Source organism: Botrytis porri (genome assembly GCF_014898465.1).
Source record: "Botrytis porri strain MUCL 3234 chromosome Unknown BPOR_002, whole genome shotgun sequence".
Classification (NCBI taxonomy): domain Eukaryota; kingdom Fungi; phylum Ascomycota; class Leotiomycetes; order Helotiales; family Sclerotiniaceae; genus Botrytis; species Botrytis porri.
Window position 1 is genome coordinate 1,483,492 of NW_024066076.1, and position 21,800 is coordinate 1,505,291.

General features: G+C 42.8%; 7 protein-coding genes across 7 annotated transcripts; 4 read left to right on the top strand and 3 right to left on the bottom strand.

The window, feature by feature from the left end:
• Positions 1 to 1,123: 1,123 nt before the first annotated feature.
• On the bottom strand, positions 1,124 to 2,067 carry EAF01_001457 (uncharacterized protein; the record flags this gene model as incomplete). The annotated part of the gene is made up of 3 exons (XM_038909707.1): positions 1,124 to 1,280; positions 1,351 to 1,859; positions 1,966 to 2,067. 3 exons carry the CDS (start codon positions 2,065 to 2,067, stop codon positions 1,124 to 1,126), a joined length of 768 nt encoding a protein of 255 aa, XP_038774519.1.
• A 1,095-nt stretch (positions 2,068 to 3,162) lies between these two features.
• On the top strand, positions 3,163 to 3,423 carry EAF01_001458 (uncharacterized protein; the record flags this gene model as incomplete). Its single annotated transcript, XM_038909708.1, has 1 exon — positions 3,163 to 3,423. The coding sequence occupies one exon, from the start codon at positions 3,163 to 3,165 to the stop codon at positions 3,421 to 3,423; it is 261 nt and encodes an 86-aa protein (XP_038774520.1).
• Positions 3,424 to 3,606: 183 nt separating this feature from the next.
• Positions 3,607 to 3,834, top strand: EAF01_001459 (uncharacterized protein; the record flags this gene model as incomplete). Its single annotated transcript, XM_038909709.1, has 1 exon — positions 3,607 to 3,834. One exon carries the CDS (start codon positions 3,607 to 3,609, stop codon positions 3,832 to 3,834), a length of 228 nt encoding a protein of 75 aa, XP_038774521.1.
• A 450-nt stretch (positions 3,835 to 4,284) lies between these two features.
• On the bottom strand, positions 4,285 to 6,186 carry EAF01_001460 (uncharacterized protein; the record flags this gene model as incomplete). Its single annotated transcript, XM_038909710.1, has 4 exons — positions 4,285 to 5,640; positions 5,698 to 5,906; positions 5,959 to 6,090; positions 6,141 to 6,186. 4 exons carry the CDS (start codon positions 6,184 to 6,186, stop codon positions 4,285 to 4,287), a joined length of 1,743 nt encoding a protein of 580 aa, XP_038774522.1.
• A 383-nt stretch (positions 6,187 to 6,569) lies between these two features.
• EAF01_001461 (uncharacterized protein) lies at positions 6,570 to 7,623 on the bottom strand (the record flags this gene model as incomplete). The annotated part of the gene is made up of 3 exons (XM_038909711.1): positions 6,570 to 7,121; positions 7,181 to 7,419; positions 7,473 to 7,623. The coding sequence occupies 3 exons, from the start codon at positions 7,621 to 7,623 to the stop codon at positions 6,570 to 6,572; spliced, it is 942 nt and encodes a 313-aa protein (XP_038774523.1).
• Positions 7,624 to 7,822: 199 nt separating this feature from the next.
• On the top strand, positions 7,823 to 14,304 carry EAF01_001462 (uncharacterized protein). The gene is made up of 6 exons (XM_038909712.1): positions 7,823 to 7,873; positions 7,930 to 12,064; positions 12,115 to 12,205; positions 13,071 to 13,173; positions 13,249 to 13,739; positions 14,005 to 14,304. Exons 2-6 carry the CDS (start codon positions 8,003 to 8,005, stop codon positions 14,106 to 14,108), a joined length of 4,851 nt encoding a protein of 1,616 aa, XP_038774524.1. The 5' UTR covers positions 7,823 to 7,873; positions 7,930 to 8,002; the 3' UTR covers positions 14,109 to 14,304.
• A 1,061-nt stretch (positions 14,305 to 15,365) lies between these two features.
• Positions 15,366 to 17,680, top strand: EAF01_001463 (uncharacterized protein; the record flags this gene model as incomplete). Its single annotated transcript, XM_038909713.1, has 3 exons — positions 15,366 to 15,378; positions 15,436 to 17,002; positions 17,059 to 17,680. 3 exons carry the CDS (start codon positions 15,366 to 15,368, stop codon positions 17,678 to 17,680), a joined length of 2,202 nt encoding a protein of 733 aa, XP_038774525.1.
• Between the last annotated feature and the right edge of the window lie 4,120 nt (positions 17,681 to 21,800).

Consider the following 21,800-nt stretch of genomic DNA (forward strand, 5'->3'; position numbering starts at 1 on the left):
ATCTCCCGGATCGTGGCTATACCGGACTGACCAATGCACTGCACCCAGATTCTACCTCGATACGTATTAGTGGTCTGATATTGGTATCGATATTGATATTAATATTAACAAACATTCATCCGGACACGTTCAAACTGCAAACCCCGCGACGGGGTTCCCAAAACAAAGCAAGTGGACGATGGATGGACTAGGTAGGTATCAACTCTATTATCATTGTTCCGAAGAACGTACGATGGAACGCCTGAGAACTTGAGATATCACATATGCCACCATCGAGAGACTCATCATGGTGCTCAATTCGCGATCGGCATGCCCCTGGGTGGCACATAACCTGATCTACTTCTTTTCCCCACGTTCGATGTCGCAAACACTTGCACTTTATTATTTGATCGGGCTTACTCATCCTTCCATTACATACGCACACGCACGCGCACACGCACACGCACATACCGGTACATAGCATCTGGACGAGTAGTTTGTACAGATTAATAAACCATTCAATTAAGCTTAATCAATCGCATTCCTTTCATTAACTGTCTCAGCTCGGGTCATCTCTTTTAAAAGACGTCAACGTTGACGTAGCAACTCACGCCTCATTCCCCAATAGTAGCTTTGTTAGATCGCACCTTTTTCCCCTTTTTACTACCCATACCGTCTGTGAACCTTACCGGATCACTGGGTCAATCATTGAAACCATCAACTAGTTGGCTTATTAATGCACTTTTCTTCCAAATACTATTACACCTAATTATATCCCCTTGTAAGGAACAAATGCTGTGTCTTGGGCCAAAACAGATCCGAGTTTGAGTATTCAAATCAATATATCCCTCCAAAGCCAAAATTAAGTACTTCTGAGCACACCCTGACGCCTACCACCTATCCATGCATGGTCACCTCCAATTTCCCCCAATTTCCCCCAATTTCCCCCAATGACTTTCCATACGCCTCTGAAAACGCTCTAGCGATGATTCGGAAAAGGCATTGGTCCATATCAATGCTTCTCACACCGTCAGAAACATCTCGCTGTCCCCCCTCCTCATCCGACCCCCCGCCAAACTAATCATTCACTACCTAGGTACTCATAGGTCCTGTCCCGTTACCAACAGTTGATTTGATAATCCTATCATGATTCAAAAGCCGTCTTCGGTGCATCAGTCAACGGAACGTATCTCACTCCATATAACTTTTCCCTCGAAACCTTCCCCTCTCCATCTTTATCCACGACCCAGATATGTTGACCGCCGGATCCTCTCCGAGAATCCTCAACTGGTATGAACATTCTACAGTGTGATTAGTTTCATTATATAAAAGATTTATAAAGGAGAATCAACACCAAGATGCCAAACTTACCGACCAGGACTTCTCAACTGCTCAATCAATGCCTCATGGATTTCTGTCGCCGCGGCTCCAACATGTATGGCATCCCATCCCTCCTGTCCATCCGAATCTTTCCACCCCTCTCTCCCATCCCCAACCACAAATTCTACATTTTTCTCCTTTATCCATTTTCTTCCTTGCTCACTTTTCATCACATTGGTCTCGCCCATATCCCGCAATGCTTTTATGTGTTCCAATCCAACAACTTTCCACTTTCCCCCTTCTGATTCTGCTCCCGCTGGATTTCGACGCGAGGAATGTGGATGTGAGGAGGGTAGTACAAGTTCGGCCATAACAGCTGTTAGGTATCCACTTCCACTTCCCACATCTAAAACTCTTTTTCCCTCTCCCAAATATGGGAGTAAACATTCGAGAGCAGAGGCGTGCATATGGGGAGCGGATATGGTGGCTTGATGGCCAATAGATTGCGGAGAGTCCTCGTAGGCAAGGTACTCAGAGGGTGTATAGTGAGTGCGATCTACCTTGAGAGAATGGATTAGCTTTCAGCTCCTAGGCCCTTTGAGAAAGTCCAGAGGGAATTAGATCAAGTGAAGAAAATGTAAGTAGGGGGATCAAGAACAAACGTACAGAAATCATAGCTTCTCTAATCTTCTCACTATGAATCAAACCCGCATTCCACATATTATTTATCAACTCCGCATTCGTGCGACCCGAACATGTCCATGCCATTTTGTTATTGAGTATTATTCCTCGTCTCGCTTGCGTGCCACGTATGTGCGCAAAACGCTGAAGATATGTGCGGAGGTGTAAAGGTGACAGTGTGAAGTTTGTTGGGAATTCGAGAGAAAGCCCTGTGTGTGGAGGGATTTCCTTCACGAATACAACGATCAGGAAGAGGATTACTAGTTGTGGGATGTTGAGCCAGGAGACTCGCATGCGCTGGTATTATTTCTCGTTTCGCAAATTACTACTAGCCTGGAAGCATTGATCCTATATCTGAGGAGGACCACCAGCTCGGTTCCAATTGCGACGAGAGAGGGGTAGCTCCTTCGATTCCTATCCCTTTCCCGAGTGGCTTTGCTTTGTATACTTGAGGGTAGACACGAGATAGAATTAAGATTCAGATGCTAATTTATTCATCTATTCTGAACGAAGCGTTTTCGAGAGCAATATGTAGGGTTTGAGTTGATGCTTTATCAATATCGAGTTAAAAAGCACCATCAAGTGAAGTGCAGCTTGAGCTTTGATAAAAAGTGGCGTGCGGGGTTGGAAATGGTGGGGTGACGTAGCATTGTTAGGGGTGGCGAATGGGGAAAGGTTGATAGTAGGATGGAAATGGAGTGAAAGAACTTTGGAAATCGGAAATTGGATGGGAATGAGAATAGAGTGATAAGACAAGAACCTGGAAGTAAAATGCAGCTCCTTTTCTCTCTAAAGGAAATTTAATTGTGTGTATTGAGATGATAGATCAAGAATTTACCTCGCTAAAACGTCAGACGAAAGCGCGGCGAAGATAGTATGAGAATATATAACAGCACTACAAAGCTGATCTAAAGTAATGAGTGGGAGCTGTCCTTTTCCAATACTACCATTACACTTATTCCTTCCCCGTTGAAATCTGATTCTCAATAAGAATCAAGGTACAGTCTAGTCAAGGGAAGACTTTCTCAGGCATGAATAATCACCACTGGAGAAAAGTTCTTTGTCTTCTTCAAGACCATATGATCATAAACTTAAAACTGCATTGACTTTCCATACCCTCTTTGTTTACATCTCCCTTCACTACCTCCATCTATCCTGCTACACACCAACCTCAAACCCAGCATGTCTCAAACCCCCTCCCGCTTCCCCCAATTCTGGGTATTCTGGGACCTGCCCATCGAAATCCGTCTCAAAATCTGGTCTCATCTCATTCTACCCCCTCGAATCATCCAGCTAGCCAAACGACCAAACCGCGACAGCGCCCCCCTCGTCTCCCTCACCAAACCACCCATTCTCTTCTCTATCAACCACGAAACACGCACTCTCGCCCTCTCGACCTACACTTTCCTTCCCATTCCACATATGCGCATTCCTGTCTCCTGAACGGAAGATACGGTCTACATCACCTTGTCGGAAGTCCGCTCATGTCGTGAATCTAAGAATGATAGTCACATTGCCAGTGTTCTATCTCTCGCTTCCTATTTTCCCATCACTTCTTTGGGATTCACGGCGGTCTGTTGGGGTAGGATGTGCAAATTGCATAATCTTATCTCTGTTGTAGCAGGCATGCCTCATTTGCGAGAGATATTGAAGGTGATTGAATATGGAAGGGAGTTCAAGGGCGAGTTGGGGATTCTGGATATACCGGAATGGAGACAGGACTGGAGAAGAATGGCTACCCAGATAGAGGCGGATATCAGAGATCAAAGAGAGAAATTGAGTAGTGAAGGAAACAAGATGGGAGAGGTGAAGATGAGGTATGTGTATTTGACAAAAGGGGAGGAGATGACTTGAGTGTTTTTTTGATCTTCAAATTACTCCACCTTCGATTTACTTCTTGACAATTACACATCACATGCGCGAAAGATTTAAAAGTACCAAGACACAACGTTCACTTGAACTTTTTACCGTGCTTTGAAAGACAATAGATGACAAAATTAAGAATCGGGCATCATGTAAATTAATACGCACTCGTATCAGACGTGAAACACAATCCATGCACAGTGCGTCAAGGAGGGTAATTTTGAACGGATGTCAAGACATGTTTTTGATCTCCCGTTACTTTTCTCCTTCAATTAGATGCTAGCTAGTCCTAGCAGCGTACTCGTGAACAATGCAATGCTCCACTATTTCCTACAATGTGTTTTCCAAGCCCGTATATTATATACTCTTCCTCAGAAACCACATGGTAATAAACTCGCAACGCCATCCCAATGCAAAACCGCCCATATCTAATTCAGTGGATCAAAAATTGAACAAGCACCATTCCCTCTTGGGTGGCATCATAGGCATAACACCACCTGGAAAAGCTCCCGTTCGCCTCGCCTGTAGATACGCCGCCGTTGTCGGCTCATCAAAAGCCACATTCTCAATTTCGGTAGTTTTGTTTGGTCCGATATAGCCCTTTGCACACCATATCTTGTGCCACTTGCCATTCACTGAAGTCCCTGGCTCTCCGTCCTTATATTCAACTGGGAGTCCATTGAAAGACTCCAACTTGTCACCCCGAGTCCTTATGTAACTTTCAGCTGGAGGATGTGGTACTATATTATCATTTGGTGGTGCTCGGAAATTTGGACTGAAAGTGTTCATATCGGAGCCAGATCTCATAGGGGGGGCGCCGGCGGTCATATTTAGATTGCCAGCACTTGGCTGATTACCAAACTGCTGTGCTTCTTGTGTAACAGGAGCTGTAAATTGGTTCTGCATCGCATTCATAGGTTGAGAACTTGGAGCTCCAAAGGGGTTATTTGGCGCTGGAGAAGGAGCACCGAATGCTTGGGAATTCCCGGAATTTGAGCCAAATGGATTTGGTGGAGCAGGCTGATTGAAAGAATTAACAGGCGCCAACGGGTTGCTATTTTGCGATATCGGATTGACCTTCGATTGTTGAATCCCAGGAGGAAGAGGGTTGGAACCAAAAGCCCCTCCCATGGGGTTTACCAAGGGATTTGGACTTGGATGACCAAAAGCATTACTTGTACCGCCAAAGTTGGAGAAGCCTGCCTGTCCAGAATTCATGGCACCATTTGAGGGTGCACCGAACGGACTTGGTTTCTGTCCAAGAGCTGAAGGGTTTCCAAAAGCCCCAGCGCCAGCCCTTTGCTCTAATTGTGAAGGCTGTCCAAAAGTGCTACCAAAGGCACTTGGCTGTTGGCCCAGAGCGGATGGCTGGCCAAAACCACCAGATGCCCCATTTTGTGGTGCAACTCCAAAGCCTTGGGAAGGCCCACCAAACGCACCGGCGTTCTGAGTTGAAGGCTGTCCAAAGGTTGTACCATTTTGGTTGGTTGGTTGACCAAATGCAGAGCCATTCTGAGTAGACGGTTGACCAAATGCAGAGCCATTTTGAGTAGACGGCTGCCCAAATGCTGATGTGGTCGTTTGATTAGCTGCACCAAAAGCATTGTTTGTAGGAGGATGGTCGCTCCTCTGAACCCAAGGTGTTTGGTCTGTGGAGGTGCCCTGTTGACAAATATCAATCCGATTTGGATGCTTACTGTCAGAGGCGACAATATAATTTATGGCGCCATCTATATCATTCAGCGCAGTCTGAATTTGTTGATCTGCTTCTTGCCATAATCTCTCTGCATCTTGTATCTATAAAAGAAATATCAGTCTCTAATGGTTCTGGGCCCCATAATGCTTTTCACGTACAGCTGGTTGAGCATTGCCAGATGCTACCGCAATGTAATGGAGAAGGCGCATTTCCTCAAAACTTTGTTCTCGCGCTGGTCCACCAAACAACTGCTCTGGCGCATGGCGCCCAGGTCCATATGCCGACAGAATCCATTGTGGTCTGTCGGTCGTGAGGTCTTGCTTTATAGTCGCTTTATCGAGACTGAAAGGTATATGCGCCTCATTTCCTTACAACTCCGTAAGCCACCGTATATACTTATGTATGCTCAAAATACTCACCTCCTCGTTGTGTAATGATATTTCTCGAGCTGGATTGGTTGGAAGGCTGATTTTGAAGAGGCGCATATCGATTATGGAAGCCATTCCTATTGGAATTGGCATTTTGATCGGAGTGTTCGAATCTGCAGTCAGCTTTCGATAATTAGCACATTTTCGTCCTTAATATCGAGAACTAGCCATACCTCCGTTTCTGCAATTTCCCTGCTGCCAGAATCTACACACGGCCATTGTTTAATCTGCCTGGGGAATCAAGATGGTAGTAAAGGAATTTTTGGATGGATGGCCAGAGCCTAAACGGCTACACTTATACAGTATTCATTCGAGGTTCACGGGGGTTGAGAAAATTCATATTGATAGAAGTGTGTATATGGCTTTGTTTGATTGATGCGAATGAATTTTTGAAGATGTTGGTCGGAACGCGGTCTGATAGTTAAACGCGTCGGTACGGTTAATTTGAAAATTGATTGTCACAAGTGGAATGAGTTAAATTCTACATCAAAATACAATAATTACATATTCATCAAATCAGAGCCTATCGCAACTCCCCAATTTACTCCATAACGCTATGTTGGTATCTTTGAAATGTAGATGTACAGCTTCGCCCTTCTTTCTCATACGTCAATTCTTGGCCCAAGTCCTTCCTTCACAGCTGCAGACAGGCGTTCCCAATCTAATCCACCAATTGATCTGCTACCTATTCCTTTTAGTGACAAAGTTTCCGAGAATTTCCCAGTGCCGATTCGTCGCATCATTATCGTATCCCGAGCCTTTCTTATTGCTCTTCCTTCTCCGCGAAGTAAGTAGTCCTCGAACCAAGCTTCTTCTTCTGGTGACAATGGTAGATTTACCAGTTCGACACTGCGATCTGCGATAGTTTCTGGAGGAGAATTTTTAAGAACGGCCGCGATGAGTAGTTCGAACATGTGTCGTTGCATGTATTGCGACTGTCCTCGCGAGAAGTAGAAGGCTTCTGTGACACTTGTTCTTGCGATGGCATAAAATAAACTTTCTGTTGCTCGAGATGAATTCAAAGCTGGCTGCACGGTATGATAGTATGCTAACGGAATTGCGAGATCGTCTGAAGAATGTAACACGAGGGCTTCCAAGATTTCATCCGCAAAACTTGGTATCAAAGATGGATGGGTCAGATATTGAAGAGCCAGCTGGCAACGATCAGTCCATATCAAGTATCTACTAATCTTAGAGACAGAGAATCACGAACCTCAAAATCAAGATTATCCAGATGCCAAAGGCCTTTCATGTAGATCTGGTAGCTTTGAGGTAAGAACGACTTTTGTTCAAATGTAGTGGAGTAATCTCTTCGTCCGGTTGGAGCGTCAAAGTCGAGCAGTATATAATACAGAGCTGATAATTTATGATGATCTTGGCCCGTCGATTCAATGATGACTTTATGTAGATTTCGAAGGTCACTATTTGATTTCGGAGGATAGTATTTAACAGCTTGCGCACAAGTTAGTAAAGGTATGCTCCCACAACGATTTGTAGGAGCTCACGTCGACGAATTTCAAAATTCTTCAGTAGAGTGTCCACGAATAGGCCTTCAAGCTTCTTACGATTGCTCTCAATTTTTCGCACGGCGTTCTCATCATATGAGCAGCCTGGGTCAAAGTCGAAAACTTCGTCGAATTTCTGGAACGTAAACATTTCGTACCGCCGTCTTGCTTGTGTACCGTTGTTTATGTTTAAGGATATACCTAATCGGCGAAATTAAGCAATTACTCTTTTCTACATGGTCCACCATAATCAGATAAGAACCTTATCTTAGCGTTGTTTGACTGAAGTAAACAATGGCCCTCCGCAACATGCAAACCTGACAGGAAAAACAACAAAACTCAACAACACAGCCTATTTTACACCCGATTTATTGATTGAATATAGGACGTGCTGTTAATAGGTACATTAGTCTCTGTTATCTTATGGTACTAATTATGCATTACTGATTTAATATAGCTCCTCTATCTACAGCAATAACCAATTTTTCCCCGCGAGTGAAAAAAAACAAACACATTCACTGGACCTCATCATGTCAGAATCCCCAGTGCGGTCCTCAAGACGGGTCGGTTCTCGCCGGAAAGTGGTAGTAGAATCATCAGATGAAGATGAAAGTATGGAAGTAAAGGTTGAAGAGGAAGATGACGAGGAAGAGTTCACCCCCGCACCGAAGCGTAGTACCCGAACAGCACCCCAGTCAAGGAGGAAGACAGCAAATTCAATGGCAGCTACACCTCGCGCAGGCGGTCGAGCGAAGAAAAGTTTAGGGGCAGAGAACGCTGAACCTTCGGAAATGTTCGATCCTGACCAGACAGCAACTCCAGCGCCTGAGTCCCCTACAAAAAAGGCAGCCCCACGGAAAAGGAAGAGCGTATTGCCTACCAGAAGTGCACGCAGCTCAGTAGCGCCTGAGTCAAATCCCACTCTACCAAAACCAAATACCTCGCAGTCCCCTGAGCCATCCGAAATACACAATAGCACAATTCTTGCAGATATCACGGAAAGGCCTGGGACGTCGGACAGTCAAGCGTCAGCTGTCAAACCTGTTCGAGCAATGGATACAATCATGGAAAAGCCCATGGATATTATGCTGAAATCAAGGACTGCGGCAGCAGCTCCAGTGGCTGAGGAGACTGGTCCAAAATCTCGAATAGTTATCACTTACCTGATTCTTACGAACTTCAAGAGTTATGCTGGTCGTCAGGAGGTTGGACCCTTTCACTCTTCTTTTTCTTCTGTCGTTGGCCCTAACGGCTCCGGAAAATCTAACGTTATTGATTCTCTCCTTTTTGTGTTCGGCTTCAGAGCTAGTAAAATGAGACAGGGCAAAATTTCCGCATTGATTCACAATTCAGCAGCTTTTCCGGACTTGGATCATTGTGAGGTTGCCGTACATTTCCAAGAAGTGATGGATCAGCCAGATGGCACCCACCAAATTGTTCCCAATTCTGATTTGGTCATATCTCGAAGGGCGTTCAAAAACAACGCAAGTAAATATTACATCAACGGAAAAGAGTCAAACTTCACCATTGTCACGACACTCCTTCGTGATAGAGGCGTCGATTTGGATCATAAGAGGTTTTTGATCCTTCAAGGTGAAGTCGAGTCAATTGCTCAAATGAAGCCAAAAGCTGCAAATGAGCATGATGACGGTCTTCTGGAGTATCTGGAGGATATCATTGGCACATCCAAATATAAGACCCCTATTGAAGAATCTGCTACCGAAGTAGAGACTCTAAATGAAGTGTGTGTTGAGAAGAGTGGGCGGGTTCAGCATGTTGAAAAAGAAAAAAATGCACTTGAAGATAAGAAAGATAAGGCTCTTGCTTATATCAGGGACGAAAATGAATTGTCCATGAAGCAATCAGCATTGTACCAAGTTTATATCAATGAGTGCGGTGATAATCTAGCCGTCACGGAAGAGGCTATTGGCCAAATGCAGACACAGCTAGACGCGGAAATGGAAAAACATCAGGGCAACGAAGCAGGTATTAAGCAGCTTGAAAAAGAGTACAAAAAGGGCCAAAAGGAGTATGAGTCGGTCGAAAAGTACACACAAGCAATTCTCAAGGAGATGGCAAACCTCGATCAAGAGCGAGTAAAGCTTGAAGAGAAGAAAAAATTCTTGACAACGAAACAGAAGAAACTGGAAAAGACAATTAACACATCCGACTCTGCGATTTCTGAAGCTCAAGCCACAATTGAGAAGTGTGCAGAAGAAATACAGGAAGCTGCTGCCGAGATAGCTGCAACCGAACAGAAAATGGCGGAAGAGGAGTCGGAGCTCGCTAATATTAGGGATAGTCTCAAAGGCAAAACCCAAGCATTTTCTGATCAAATCGCGGCCAAGCAGAAGTCACTGGAACCCTGGAATGAAAAAATCAATCAAAAACAGTCTGCTATTGCTGTGGCGGAGAGTGAGCTTGCAATTTTAGACGAGAAGGCGAATTCCGGTAATGTGGCTCTCCGGGAAATTCAATCAAAGGTGCAAGCCATAGAAGAAAGCAGGGAGGCTAAACTCGAAGAGCTCAAGCAATGCAGAGGGCAAAGAGCGAAGCTGGAAAAGGACGGTGCTCGATTACAAGCCGAACTCACGCAACTGTCTCAGAAGGAGCCGGAATTCCGCTCTAAACTATCTGGGGCTCGCCAAAAAGCCGATGAAGCTCGTGCTAGTCTTTCAAACACTCAAACCCAAGGAAATGTCCTGACTGGTCTGATGAGACTTAAGGAATCTGGCCGAATCGATGGCTTCCATGGACGACTGGGAAACCTGGGCACAATTGACCAACAGTTTGATATTGCAATTTCTACTGCCTGCGGAGCCCTTGATAATTTTGTAACGGATACAGTCGAGGCTGGTCAGCAGTGTATCGAATATCTCCGAAAGACTAATCTCGGACGAGGCAACTTTATGTGTTTGGATAAATTAGGAAATCGTGATCTTTCACCCATTCAAACACCAGAAAACGTTCCTCGTCTGTTTGATCTTATCAAGCCAAAAGATGACAAGTTTAGACCGGCATTCTTCCACTCACTACAAAATACACTCGTAGCCAATGATCTAGCACAAGCGAATCGCATCGCTTACGGAGCTAAAAGATGGCGTGTCGTGACTTTAGATGGCCAACTGATTGATAAATCGGGTACTATGTCTGGTGGTGGAAACACGGTCAAGAAGGGGTTGATGTCTTCGAAGCTGGTGGCCGAAGTCTCAAAAGAGCAAGTTTCAAAATTGGAAGTAAACAGAGATGAGCTTGAGAAAACTTTCCAGAAGTTCCAGGATCGCCAAAGAGACTTAGAAACGAGACTTAAAGATATAAATCATCAAATACCGCAACTCGATACGAAAATGCAAAAGCTCGGTCTAGAGGTGGACAGTTCTGAGCGAAACTTAGTTGACGCACAAAGAAGAATTAAAGAGTTAAGCAAGGAGCATCAGCCATCTCAGACAGATGATAATCGAGTATCTGCACTGAAGAAGGACATCGCGAAGCTTCAAAAAGAAATCGAGAAACTTCACGCGGAGACCGCAAGCGTTGAGGATGAGATCAAGGCTCTTCAGGACAGAATTATGCAAGTTGGTGGTGAGAAGCTTCGTGCTCAGCGTGCTATGGTAGATTCTTTGAAAGAAGAGATTGATACCCTCAACCAGGCCATGTCAACAGCAGAAGTGACCAAAACCAAAGCCGAAAAACAAATCCTTAAGCACGAGAAAGATCATGCTAAGGCTACCAAGGAAATACAGGCTTCTATTGCGGATCTAGAAGCACTAGAGCAGGAGATTCAAAACCAAGGATCAAGCTCTGAAGGATCGCAAGCTCGAGTTGATGAAGCCCAAGAGACTCTGAGAGAGAAGAAAAAAGCGCTTAGTGCTCTCAAAGCTGATCTTGATGAGAAAACCATTGAACTCAATGAGACCCGTGCAGTTGAGATTGAGATGCGCAACAAGCTTGAAGAAAACCATAAAGTATTGACTGAAAACCAAAAGCGACTAAGATATTGGCAAGAGAAGTTTGGTAAGCTTGCCCTACAGAGTGTTAGTGACCTAGGCGAAGAAGTTGAGCGAGAGGAACTTCCTACTTTTACCAGGGACGAACTCGCCGATATGAGCAAGGAGGCATTGAAGGGAGAGATCGCAATCCTGGAAGAAAAAACTCAGAATGTCAATGTCGAGTTAGGTGTTCTTGCAGAATACCGTCGAAGAGTTGAAGAACATGCTGCAAGGAACCAAGACTTACAAAGTGCTGTAACTCAAAGAGACACCGCCAAGAAACGCTGCGATGATTTGCGACGCCTTCGTCTCGAAGGCTTCATGGAAGGTTTTAGCACGATTTCCCTTCGACTCAAAGAGATGTACCAGATGATCACTATGGGAGGAAATGCCGAGTTGGAACTAGTGGACTCGCTGGATCCATTTTCGGAGGGGATTCTATTTAGTGTGATGCCACCAAAGAAATCATGGAAAAACATCTCAAATTTGAGTGGTGGTGAAAAGACGTTGAGTAGTTTGGCACTGGTGTTTGCTTTGCATCACTATAAACCCACACCTTTATATGTAATGGACGAGATTGACGCTGCTCTTGATTTTAGAAATGTAAGTACAATCCTACTGTCTTTCCGAGTGTACATTGCTGACATATCTAGGTTTCCATTGTAGCATCTTACATCAAGGAACGAACAAAGAACGCACAATTCATCGTTATCTCGCTGCGTAACAACATGTTTGAGCTCGCGAGTAGGTTGGTCGGAGTATACAAGGTCAATCACATGACGAAGAGCGTGACGATAGAAAATAAGGATTACATCACGGGTCGAGCATAATGAGATGCAACATTGTCGTGTGTTTTTGTTTTTGTGCGGGCGTTGGATAACTCTATGGGATATATCAGGTGTATTATGATTATTAATGATATGATGATTTTCTTTTTCTACTCATGTCGAAGTTATCATCCTCTAAGAAATGAGGCTGTAATGCAATGTGCTGACCACCATCTGCCTACCTATCTATGTTATGGCTACCAAATCCCGCGATGTCTTGTGCCAACAATTTCGGATGAGATGGCGTGTGTAGGGGCAAGCCCAACCTTGGAAAGTCTGATCACGCCGAGTTAGTGTTAAGCTCAGTACCTCGCGGCTTTGCCCTATACAATTATGCTTTTTGCTAAGACCAGTCACATCTTAATTTGGATGTGAGAAATGAGGTCCAGGGAGATAAGCATTTATGCTCCAGGGTCATGTAGTTAATTATAAATATTGCTATGCAATAATATCATTTGAGACTATCTATTTATTTCACTCATTTTTGTCATTGGCGTTTATAAGTACTGATCTTGTTTCTTTTTGTCCCTCTTCGTCTTCGTGTCACCATGGGAAATCTATCGAAGAAACCAGAATTTGTTTGTGCCTGGAGCGTGGCATGGTCCAGAATCCGTAAGGTCTCTTACTATCACACTGATTCAATGATTTATGTGTTGAAATGTTGCTGCTGCTGCTCAGCTGCTGCCTTGCTGAGAAATTTCAAGAAGCTTTTCCGCTTAACACGACCCCATTTGACGTTCCCGTCTGACATTTTCTTCCCCCAAAGTTTGAACCCACCGCAGATATCCTTGCAGCAAAGGGTTACAAAGTCCACGGCATTTACCCAAAATCTGTGGGTGCGTCTCCTCGTCTCGAAGATTTCCAGCTAGATGTCGAAACAATCAGGTAGTTGCTCTTCCTATACTTTCATCTCATATTCCTTTCTCTCACTTTCCACCGTACCGTAATAACTCACCTCAGGAACAAAATCGACTCTCTCCTATCCACATCCACTCCTCTGATTCTCATCTACCACTCTTACGGCGGAGTAATCGGCTCGTCGGCTCTAGATACCTATATCGCCACCCTGCCTCCCTCAACCACCCCCTTTTCTTCCACTGGTCTGATCCGTCGTTTGGTTTACATCGCGGCCTTCTGTCTTCCCAAACCCGCGTCTTTAATGGGCGCTCTGAATCATAATCCCCTTCCCCGGTGGTCCATTTCACCGGATTCCAGAGCTCTTACTTGTTCGGATCCTTTTGAGATCTTCTACAATGATGTTTCCAGAAATGAAGCACAAAAATATGTGGAGATGCTGAAGGAGCACATTTATAAGACCTTTGATTCGCCAGTGACTGCGGAGCCGTGGAGAAGTATACCGAGTACGTATGTCGTTTGTGAAGAAGATAAGGCGATTCCTTTGGGAGCGCAATTGGGGATGATCAGGGGTACACAAGAGATTGCTGAAGGGAGTAAGTTTTGTTTGTTTCTTATTGCTTCTTCTTCATACAACTTCATGTCATGAAAAGAAGGGCATATAGTAGAGCTCCAGACGACGGAGTAAGAATCGTTCACCGGGGTCACACTCTTCTAACTATGTGTCACCCTCCTTCCCTATTCTCCCCATCGTTTCTTCTCTATACCCCCGCAAACTCCTACATACTCACTTTTCATTGTATTTTCGATCATTAAGTTTCCTCCAGAACTCCCAAGAAACTGATAACATATCTGCGTTAGGCTTCGACACGATTGAACGTACAGATGCCGGTCATAGCCCGTTTATAAACCAACCGGAATGGCTGGCTGAAAAATTAATAAAAGCCGCTGAAACCCCTATTTGATATGTCGTACAGGGAATATTAGACAAGTGATTAGGTGGCATTTTGGAAATATAGCTATTAGAGGTGAAGAAGGTCGGAAGGGGGAAGTATCGAGATGGCTCGGCAGTCTAATGTAGGCTCAAATTTTAGGGAGTTATCTTGGAATTCAAGCTTTGCAATATAGACTTGAAATTGGAATTTTCGTTAGACGATATCTTATGAATGTGAGAGACGATGATTACACGTTTTCTTATAGTGCACTGTATGTGTACCGGTATATCAGTCCAAGAACATAACATAAGTAGTGCCCATACCCTAGACAGTATAGTGATCGTTCTGCATGCAGGCAAAATCAACGGCCGGAAACCAGTACCTTTGAAAAGTCTTTACAGCTCAATATATTATTTAAGGGTTATATGTGAATAAAATCTAAATAATTATACCTAAACTTTAAAGTAAAAAGAACCTAAACTCTTGTTGTATCTTTCCAAAATTCTTGGCTTGTTTTGTGGTTGATTTGTGATTTCAATTAATCAATGAGAGTGAAATGTTCAACTCCGGCCGCTCATGGAGAGTCAGTTATATATTCACAAAAGAGCTGAAACGAAAGGTACCTATTAGAGATTGGTATAAGTTTGGACAATCCAAGGTTACACGATGTCATACTGTTGAATGTATAAATAATAACCATCCGCTCATTAACAACAAGAGAATATTAAATCTATTCAATCATAGGTACTTAGATGCTATTCTCCCGTCCATGATTGAACAGGTGTTAACCGAGGGGGCATTCATATTTGCTCTAGAGATGGCCGGTTAGCTCTAAAAGAAATTATACCTACTCACCTACTTATTGTTAATTAGACTTGGATCATGACGTCTGATTGTCTTGAGTTCCAGTCAAATTGTGTATTTCAGTATGATTATCTCACAATCAATCATCCACTACCTGGGTACTCATATGTCTCGCCTGGCGTGGCAGAGTTTCGGTGAAGCTTTCGTTGCTGTGGCAACGTGATGTTTGCGTTTTTGCGGGTAGAGCTTCAACATCAACCAAAACTTTAACATGGTTTTAAGGTATCGAAATACATCAACCCAACCAACACTCACTTGAATTGGTATAGAATACTCCTTGAGGGAGCGGGCAAAGGTCTTGATTCCGTTGATACAGTTCTTTGCTTGTTTGCTTTTATCTTGCATGGTCATTAATTCTATTCTTTCTTCTTTTCTGTTTGTGTTGATATCTATTCTTTACTTGGATATCCTTTGATTGTGATCATGTCTGTACGAGGTTAGTATTTTCTACAGAAATCGATCGAGTCTCACCCCAAGCTAACCTTCAACCAAGTCGTTGCAAGGATACGTCCTCTCCTACCAAAGGAATTGGATAAGGATACCATCGTGCGCGCCGAAAGTAGTCAAGATAGCAAAACACCCAATGTCGTCCGCATACCGAATCCTAAAAACGAATCGGAGGAATTCAGCTTCACATTCAATGGAGTCTACGATGTGGGGACATCCCAAGAGGAACTATTTTCGAACGAGGTTGCGCCCACGCTGAAATCATTATTCCAAGGACTTGATGTCACAATCTTTGCATATGGAGTTACTGGAACGGGAAAAACACATACAATGCGTGGTGGAACAAAGTTGGCAGACCGTGGGATTATTCCTCGATTATTGAGCGGGATTTATCGACGCGGACGGAAGGTTGCGAAGGATTCTGGAGAGAACACCTCCGTTACTGTTACATTGTCCTACTACGAAATATATAACGACAAAGTCTTCGACCTATTCGAGTCTCCCGATAAACGATCTCTTGCTGGTTTGCCTCTTCGAGAGAAAGATGGAAAGACAATAGTTGTTGGGCTCTCGGAAAGGTCTTGCAATGATCTCAAGGATTTCGAAAAGTTATACATAGAAGCCAACAACAACCGGAGCACAGCAGGGACCAAGCTCAATGCGCAAAGTAGTCGGAGCCATGCCATCTTGATGGTCAAGGTAACACAGACTACTGGCAATGCGACCTTGATCAGCACTGCATCAGCAATCGATTTAGCAGGATCAGAGGACAACCGGAGAACAGACAATGGCAAGGAGAGAATGATTGAATCTGCAAGCATCAACAAAAGTTTGTTCGTGCTCAGTCAGTGTATTGATGCTATTGGTAGAGGCGACAAGAGAATTCCGTATCGAGAATCTAAAATGACACGAATTCTCAGTCTGGGTCAAAATAATGGTATCACTATAATGGTTTTGAACCTTGCGCCGTTGCGTTCTTACCATTTGGATACTTTGTCTTCCTTGAACGTAAGTTCAAGAGCAAAGAGAATAGAAGTCAGGGAAATTGAGAATGAAGTTGTTTTCACGCAGCCACCCAGGAAAACAGCCGGAGCTAGTATGCAACGACAGCCGTTGAGGCCTATCACAAATTCGCATAATACTGTAGCCAACCCAGCACAAAAGGCCGAAAAGCCCGCAAAAGCTTTTTCTGTATATACAGATAAAAGCAAAGCAACTACAGCCCGGCCGTCGAGCAACACTCCAGCACTCCGAAGATCTAATTCGAATAAAAAGAGGCCATCTGATGGAGTCATCGGCTCACGGGTTACCAAACTCGCCAGACCTGTGCCATCGGGGTTTAAATCGACCACAGCTGATATCTCAGCCGCGAAAATTGAGGAAATGGTTGAACGCAAAGTCTCAGAAATTCTTGCAAATCGCGCCTTAGAACAGACATCGAAGATCGCACCCACTGAAATTAGTGAAGCGGTTCAGAAGAGACTCGAGGCACTGGAAAAGAAGATTGACGAGAACTCGGCGGAAGATGCGAGATCTGAAGGTCTGAGGTTTCTGCTTATGGCGAGACAACACAAAGAGCGTGGTGAAGAAACCAGCGCTCTCAAGATGTACGAGTAGGTTTGCCCAACTAATCTATTTTCACTAAGTAACATTGACTAATTCTTATCAGGATGGCACTTCCTTTCTTCCCAGGCCAAGAGAAACTGCTCAAGAAGATTGAGCATCTCAAAAGCAAAATCCAAGCAAGGAATACTGGTGTGACGACCAAGTATTCAGTGCCAGTAGAATCAGAAATGCGAAAGCCTACTGCTCCATTTGTACAGCTGCAAACGCCCGCCAGTTCATTTCAGCAAGAGGAAGAGGAAGTACGGTCCGTATCAAGAAAGAGTTCAGAACCCGATGCGGAGTACGATGCATCCTTTGTAAATCAGGAGGAGAATTATGAGGATGATGATAGCTTTTCACACAGAGCCTCCAAGTCAAAGAAGTCAAAGTCCAAAACGACAACCAAATTGCGTGTCTTCAACGACGAAGCTTCTCTTAGCCTCCTGGATCCCCCCACGCCTCGAACAAGACATCTATTGGATATTGTCAACTCTAGAGATGTAGGAATGATCAGGGGTCTTTGCGGAGTAGGCCCTAAGAAGGCTAGAGATGTGGTCGAGTTTCTAGAGCTACAGAATGAGGATGATGGCGGTCAGATCAAAACTTTACAGCAGCTCAGAGCTGTCCCTGGACTAGGAAGCAAAACCGTAGAACGGGCGTATGAGGGAATTTCGTTGCTGGTTTGAACTATTCGAATCACTTTGCATTATAAGTTGGGATTGTCCTTGCTTAAACGGCCTCTTTGGAGCGGCGTTGGTAGGAGTTTGAGTGGATAGGTCATGAGAATTAGCGGGCATTGTTGGAATGGAGTACTGTTTATTGGATATATTATCATAAGGATTATTTGACATGACTTTATTTTCTGCGGTCTGTCCTCGCCAATCGATCATATCAATCACATAAATGTCAAGTGTCATGTTAACTGCCGAACATTTCGTGGATACTCTCCGCGGAGATTTGATATGAGATTGTTTATCTAAATAACGCTGAAGTTGACTCTTCTCAATCCAGTGATCATGATTAGGATAAAGCGGAAATAGCAATAAGTATTTTCCATTCTCGTGATATTCGGGAAGAGAAAGGAACAGTAAGTCATTGCTCATCAATCACTCACGTGATTGCATTTAAAACCCCACTGCCCCCTACAACGCCACTGAGTGCCGACAAAGGCGCATACCTAGGAAGGGTCTGCTTGCACAAGTAGTGTACCTCGCTACCGAGAATTTGAGCCACACTTACACACGGAGAAGTGTTGAGTTTGTGTCATGGCGCCGGAATATATAGCCGAACAAGACAAGCGATTTTAGAGTTTGCATGGAACAGCCATTTGTGGCTCATCACAAACTAGCTGATCCATACCTACCTAGGTAGTAATCGGTGGAACCGAATTGTGGCTTGAGAATTGTACTAGGGATATTCTCCCATGGAGAGGAGTTCGGTAGTGATCAACATGGCTGATGCAGACTGATCTCGGATAAGTACAATAGGGGTTATGATCGACATGCTAAATCTTCGATTTCGAATATTATTGCGCAACAAATCGGCGTCAAATCTATCATTTTATTATTTTCTAATATTCTTTTATAAAAAATATCTCAAATATCTCAAATATCAAAGGGAAACTCTAAATTTGAGCCACAGTTTGCATTTTCAAGACCCGAGCAAACAAGCATCCCCGCCTCATGCATGTTCTGTCACATCGCACGGCGATCTCACATGTCAAAAGTAAAGTCTAGGGCCGTGTAAAAATGGCAATGAGGACGGTACCAAGATTGTGGCACCAGCTCAGCTGAGGCTTATCGGCTCAATGTCCCTGTGAGGCGAGAAACAACGGTATTGCACATTCTTCATCTATCGTCGGAGCCGATGAAATGGGCTATATCTAGAACGACGATTATCATCATCATTAGTATTTTATCCATGATGTAAGGCTTGTGCCACCTTCACAGCTACAATTTACACGTGGACACAGTGCTGTTTTTGAGGAAGGATGGGTGGCGAATCTGGAGAATTTTTCCCATGGCGGCCTAATCAGGCTGCTACAGGGTTTCTGGGGTACATGCATACCATTTGTACATGGGGATCAAACTGAGCTGCAGGATACATATACACATACAAATACGTACTATGTACTATACATGTGTGAGCTACAATGAGGCTACCTTATTATCCAATCACATATCTGAGGCTTGTGTCTGAGGCTTTGCGTTTGAGGCTTGCGTGGTATAGCTCAACTTCCTCTTTTTTTGCGTCTTTTATCCTGAACCTTAAATTAATAGTAGTAGTAAATTCATAATCAATTCGATCTATATAGCTATACTAAGATCATACAATATACCTATATCTATATCTAATTAATTAAAAAAAATATAAAAAAAATATAAAAACCTATCCTTCTTTAATATCCTATCGAATCGTCTATATTATATATCTATTCTATTTAATATTTATAATCTATAATATCTATACTTTCAAAGATAATATTATTACAATTACTTCGTTTTTATTCTATAAATTAATAATATATAGTCTATTTCTATCCAATATAATAATATAAACCCCCTTTCCCCTCTTTTACAATATAACGATTTTTATTATTATTGTTATTATTGTTATTATAATAATATAATTCTATAATTACCTACCTCTACCCTATAATAACTATATTTCTTTATTTGCTTTTTATCTTTCTTACTTTTTTCCTCTTTATTTACTTTACCTAATCTTTTATTTATTATTTGTTTTATTCTTTATAATAAAGTATAAATCCTTTTATATTCCTTTAGATATTTTATTATACTTTATTTTATATTTACTTTATCATTCCTTTATCCTCATTAACTTAAATCTTAATCTATTACTTTTAAAGTAATACTCTTTCAAAATGTCTTTCAAAAAGAGAATAAATATTTAAAGATTCTCTTTTTGCTTTTATCCTATTGTACGTTCATTTTGTAATTGTTATGTCAAATATTTATATCAATTTACTTATAATCCTGTCATAATCTGTATTCGTGCTTATGGGAAGTACCCCTGTTGTCGTACCGGGAAACCTTAAATTATACACAGACAAATCGAATGATATCTATTAGGTAGGTGATTATCGAATCCCTCAAAGTATACCAATACAAGTCGATCGAACATATACTAGCTACCCGAATTCCTTAGCTCACATTCTCAACAACACAGAACACAAATATGAAATTGAAATTCTGCGAAGCCGAAGTACTTAGCTTCTAGTAGATCAGTCATCACCGGCGCCCGTCAAAGTTCACCTAGTCTTGGAATTCGATATACGTGTCCTCCCTTCTGTAGCCGGAATGCACAGTTGACAAAGACTTCGTAGATAGTTCGTGATTGGCATTGCACGATTGTTGCTCGGTGTGTTGGTTTGGTTCTCTCTAATCATGCAAGCCATAGGTTAGTATGGCAGGGTTAGTACCTGCTAAATTTACCGATTGATCATTTGATTAGTATTGTTAGTGGTAAATCTTATCATGTTGACAAGATTCAAAATCAAAATCCCTCAACCGCGCTCGTAAATTTGAGATTTTTCTATTAGATGAAGTCAAGTGAAAAACTAATTATGATACTATAATACTAGAATTTAAAAATATGAAACTATAAATGAGCAGCTAAATGAGAACTAGCTTGTTTCTCACCAAGTATTTACTCGCATCTAAACTTAGATCAAGATATCCCTCGAGTTATCTTTTGGAGCTCTGACACAGGATTAGAATTGAGAGCAAATGCACTTGTTCCAAACCTAAACTTTGAAAGCTTGAAAGTTTAAAAGTATAATATCTACCTAAAAAGAAGACTTGTGAGCTATCAAAAGTGGCTCGGTCCTTCCTATAGATTATTATCAATTGTAAAAACCTGAAGTGTTGTTAATCCTATTCCCAAGATAAAGGAATCTAAGTTCTCATGATCATCTCCAAATACCTCTAGATATTGTATACCTCAAAAATGGACAAAAATCATTAGTTCCTATCACAATTCGTCAATTTACCATCCCACATCTCTAAGCGGGAATAATCTCGCTAGAGTTATCAACTCTCTCTAGCGAGTTGTAGATACAAAGTACCAGCTAACGATTAGTCAGTACATGTAGCATTTAGCAGGGTAAGATTAAGTCTATGGACGATAAATTTCAAACGCAAATGCGTTCAAGTACCTTCTGAATCTAAGCAGTGCCGTCTATAGTCCAAGACACGTATATCTACTCAGACTAGAAAAGGGACACATTATCTATCATCCATCGATCTCGGCTTCTCAAAAAGTAAAGTAGCTATTATCTCTTTTGCGCTCAACTACACCCCAAGTTCCAACCATGCATGCACCAGAAAATAATAAACTCCTTTCCTAGCCCCGGCTTAGCACGCAATAGTAATAACAATAATAGCAACAACTTTGCCTGTGTCTATACCGAATAAACACCACATTATAATAATGATCGTAACAAGAAATAAACCCCCAATCCAGTAAAACTAACATCTCAAATCCATTCTTAGATTCTCAATCCATCACGTCCCCCCCCAATCCTGCTCTATCTCCTCGGCATTATATCTCTCCAGCACCCACGCACCCACACTTCCACAATTTCCCCTCACAACCATACCTACAATTAGGGACACATATCTCTTCAATTCACTTACTATCTCCATAACCATCCCCATAACCATCCCCATAACCATTACCTCTCTCCCACCCCATCTCACCCATCCCAAACCAGTAGCCCCTTCTAATCTCCACCCATTATCACCTATCTATCCCCAGACCCAGCCCTATACCCATACACATACA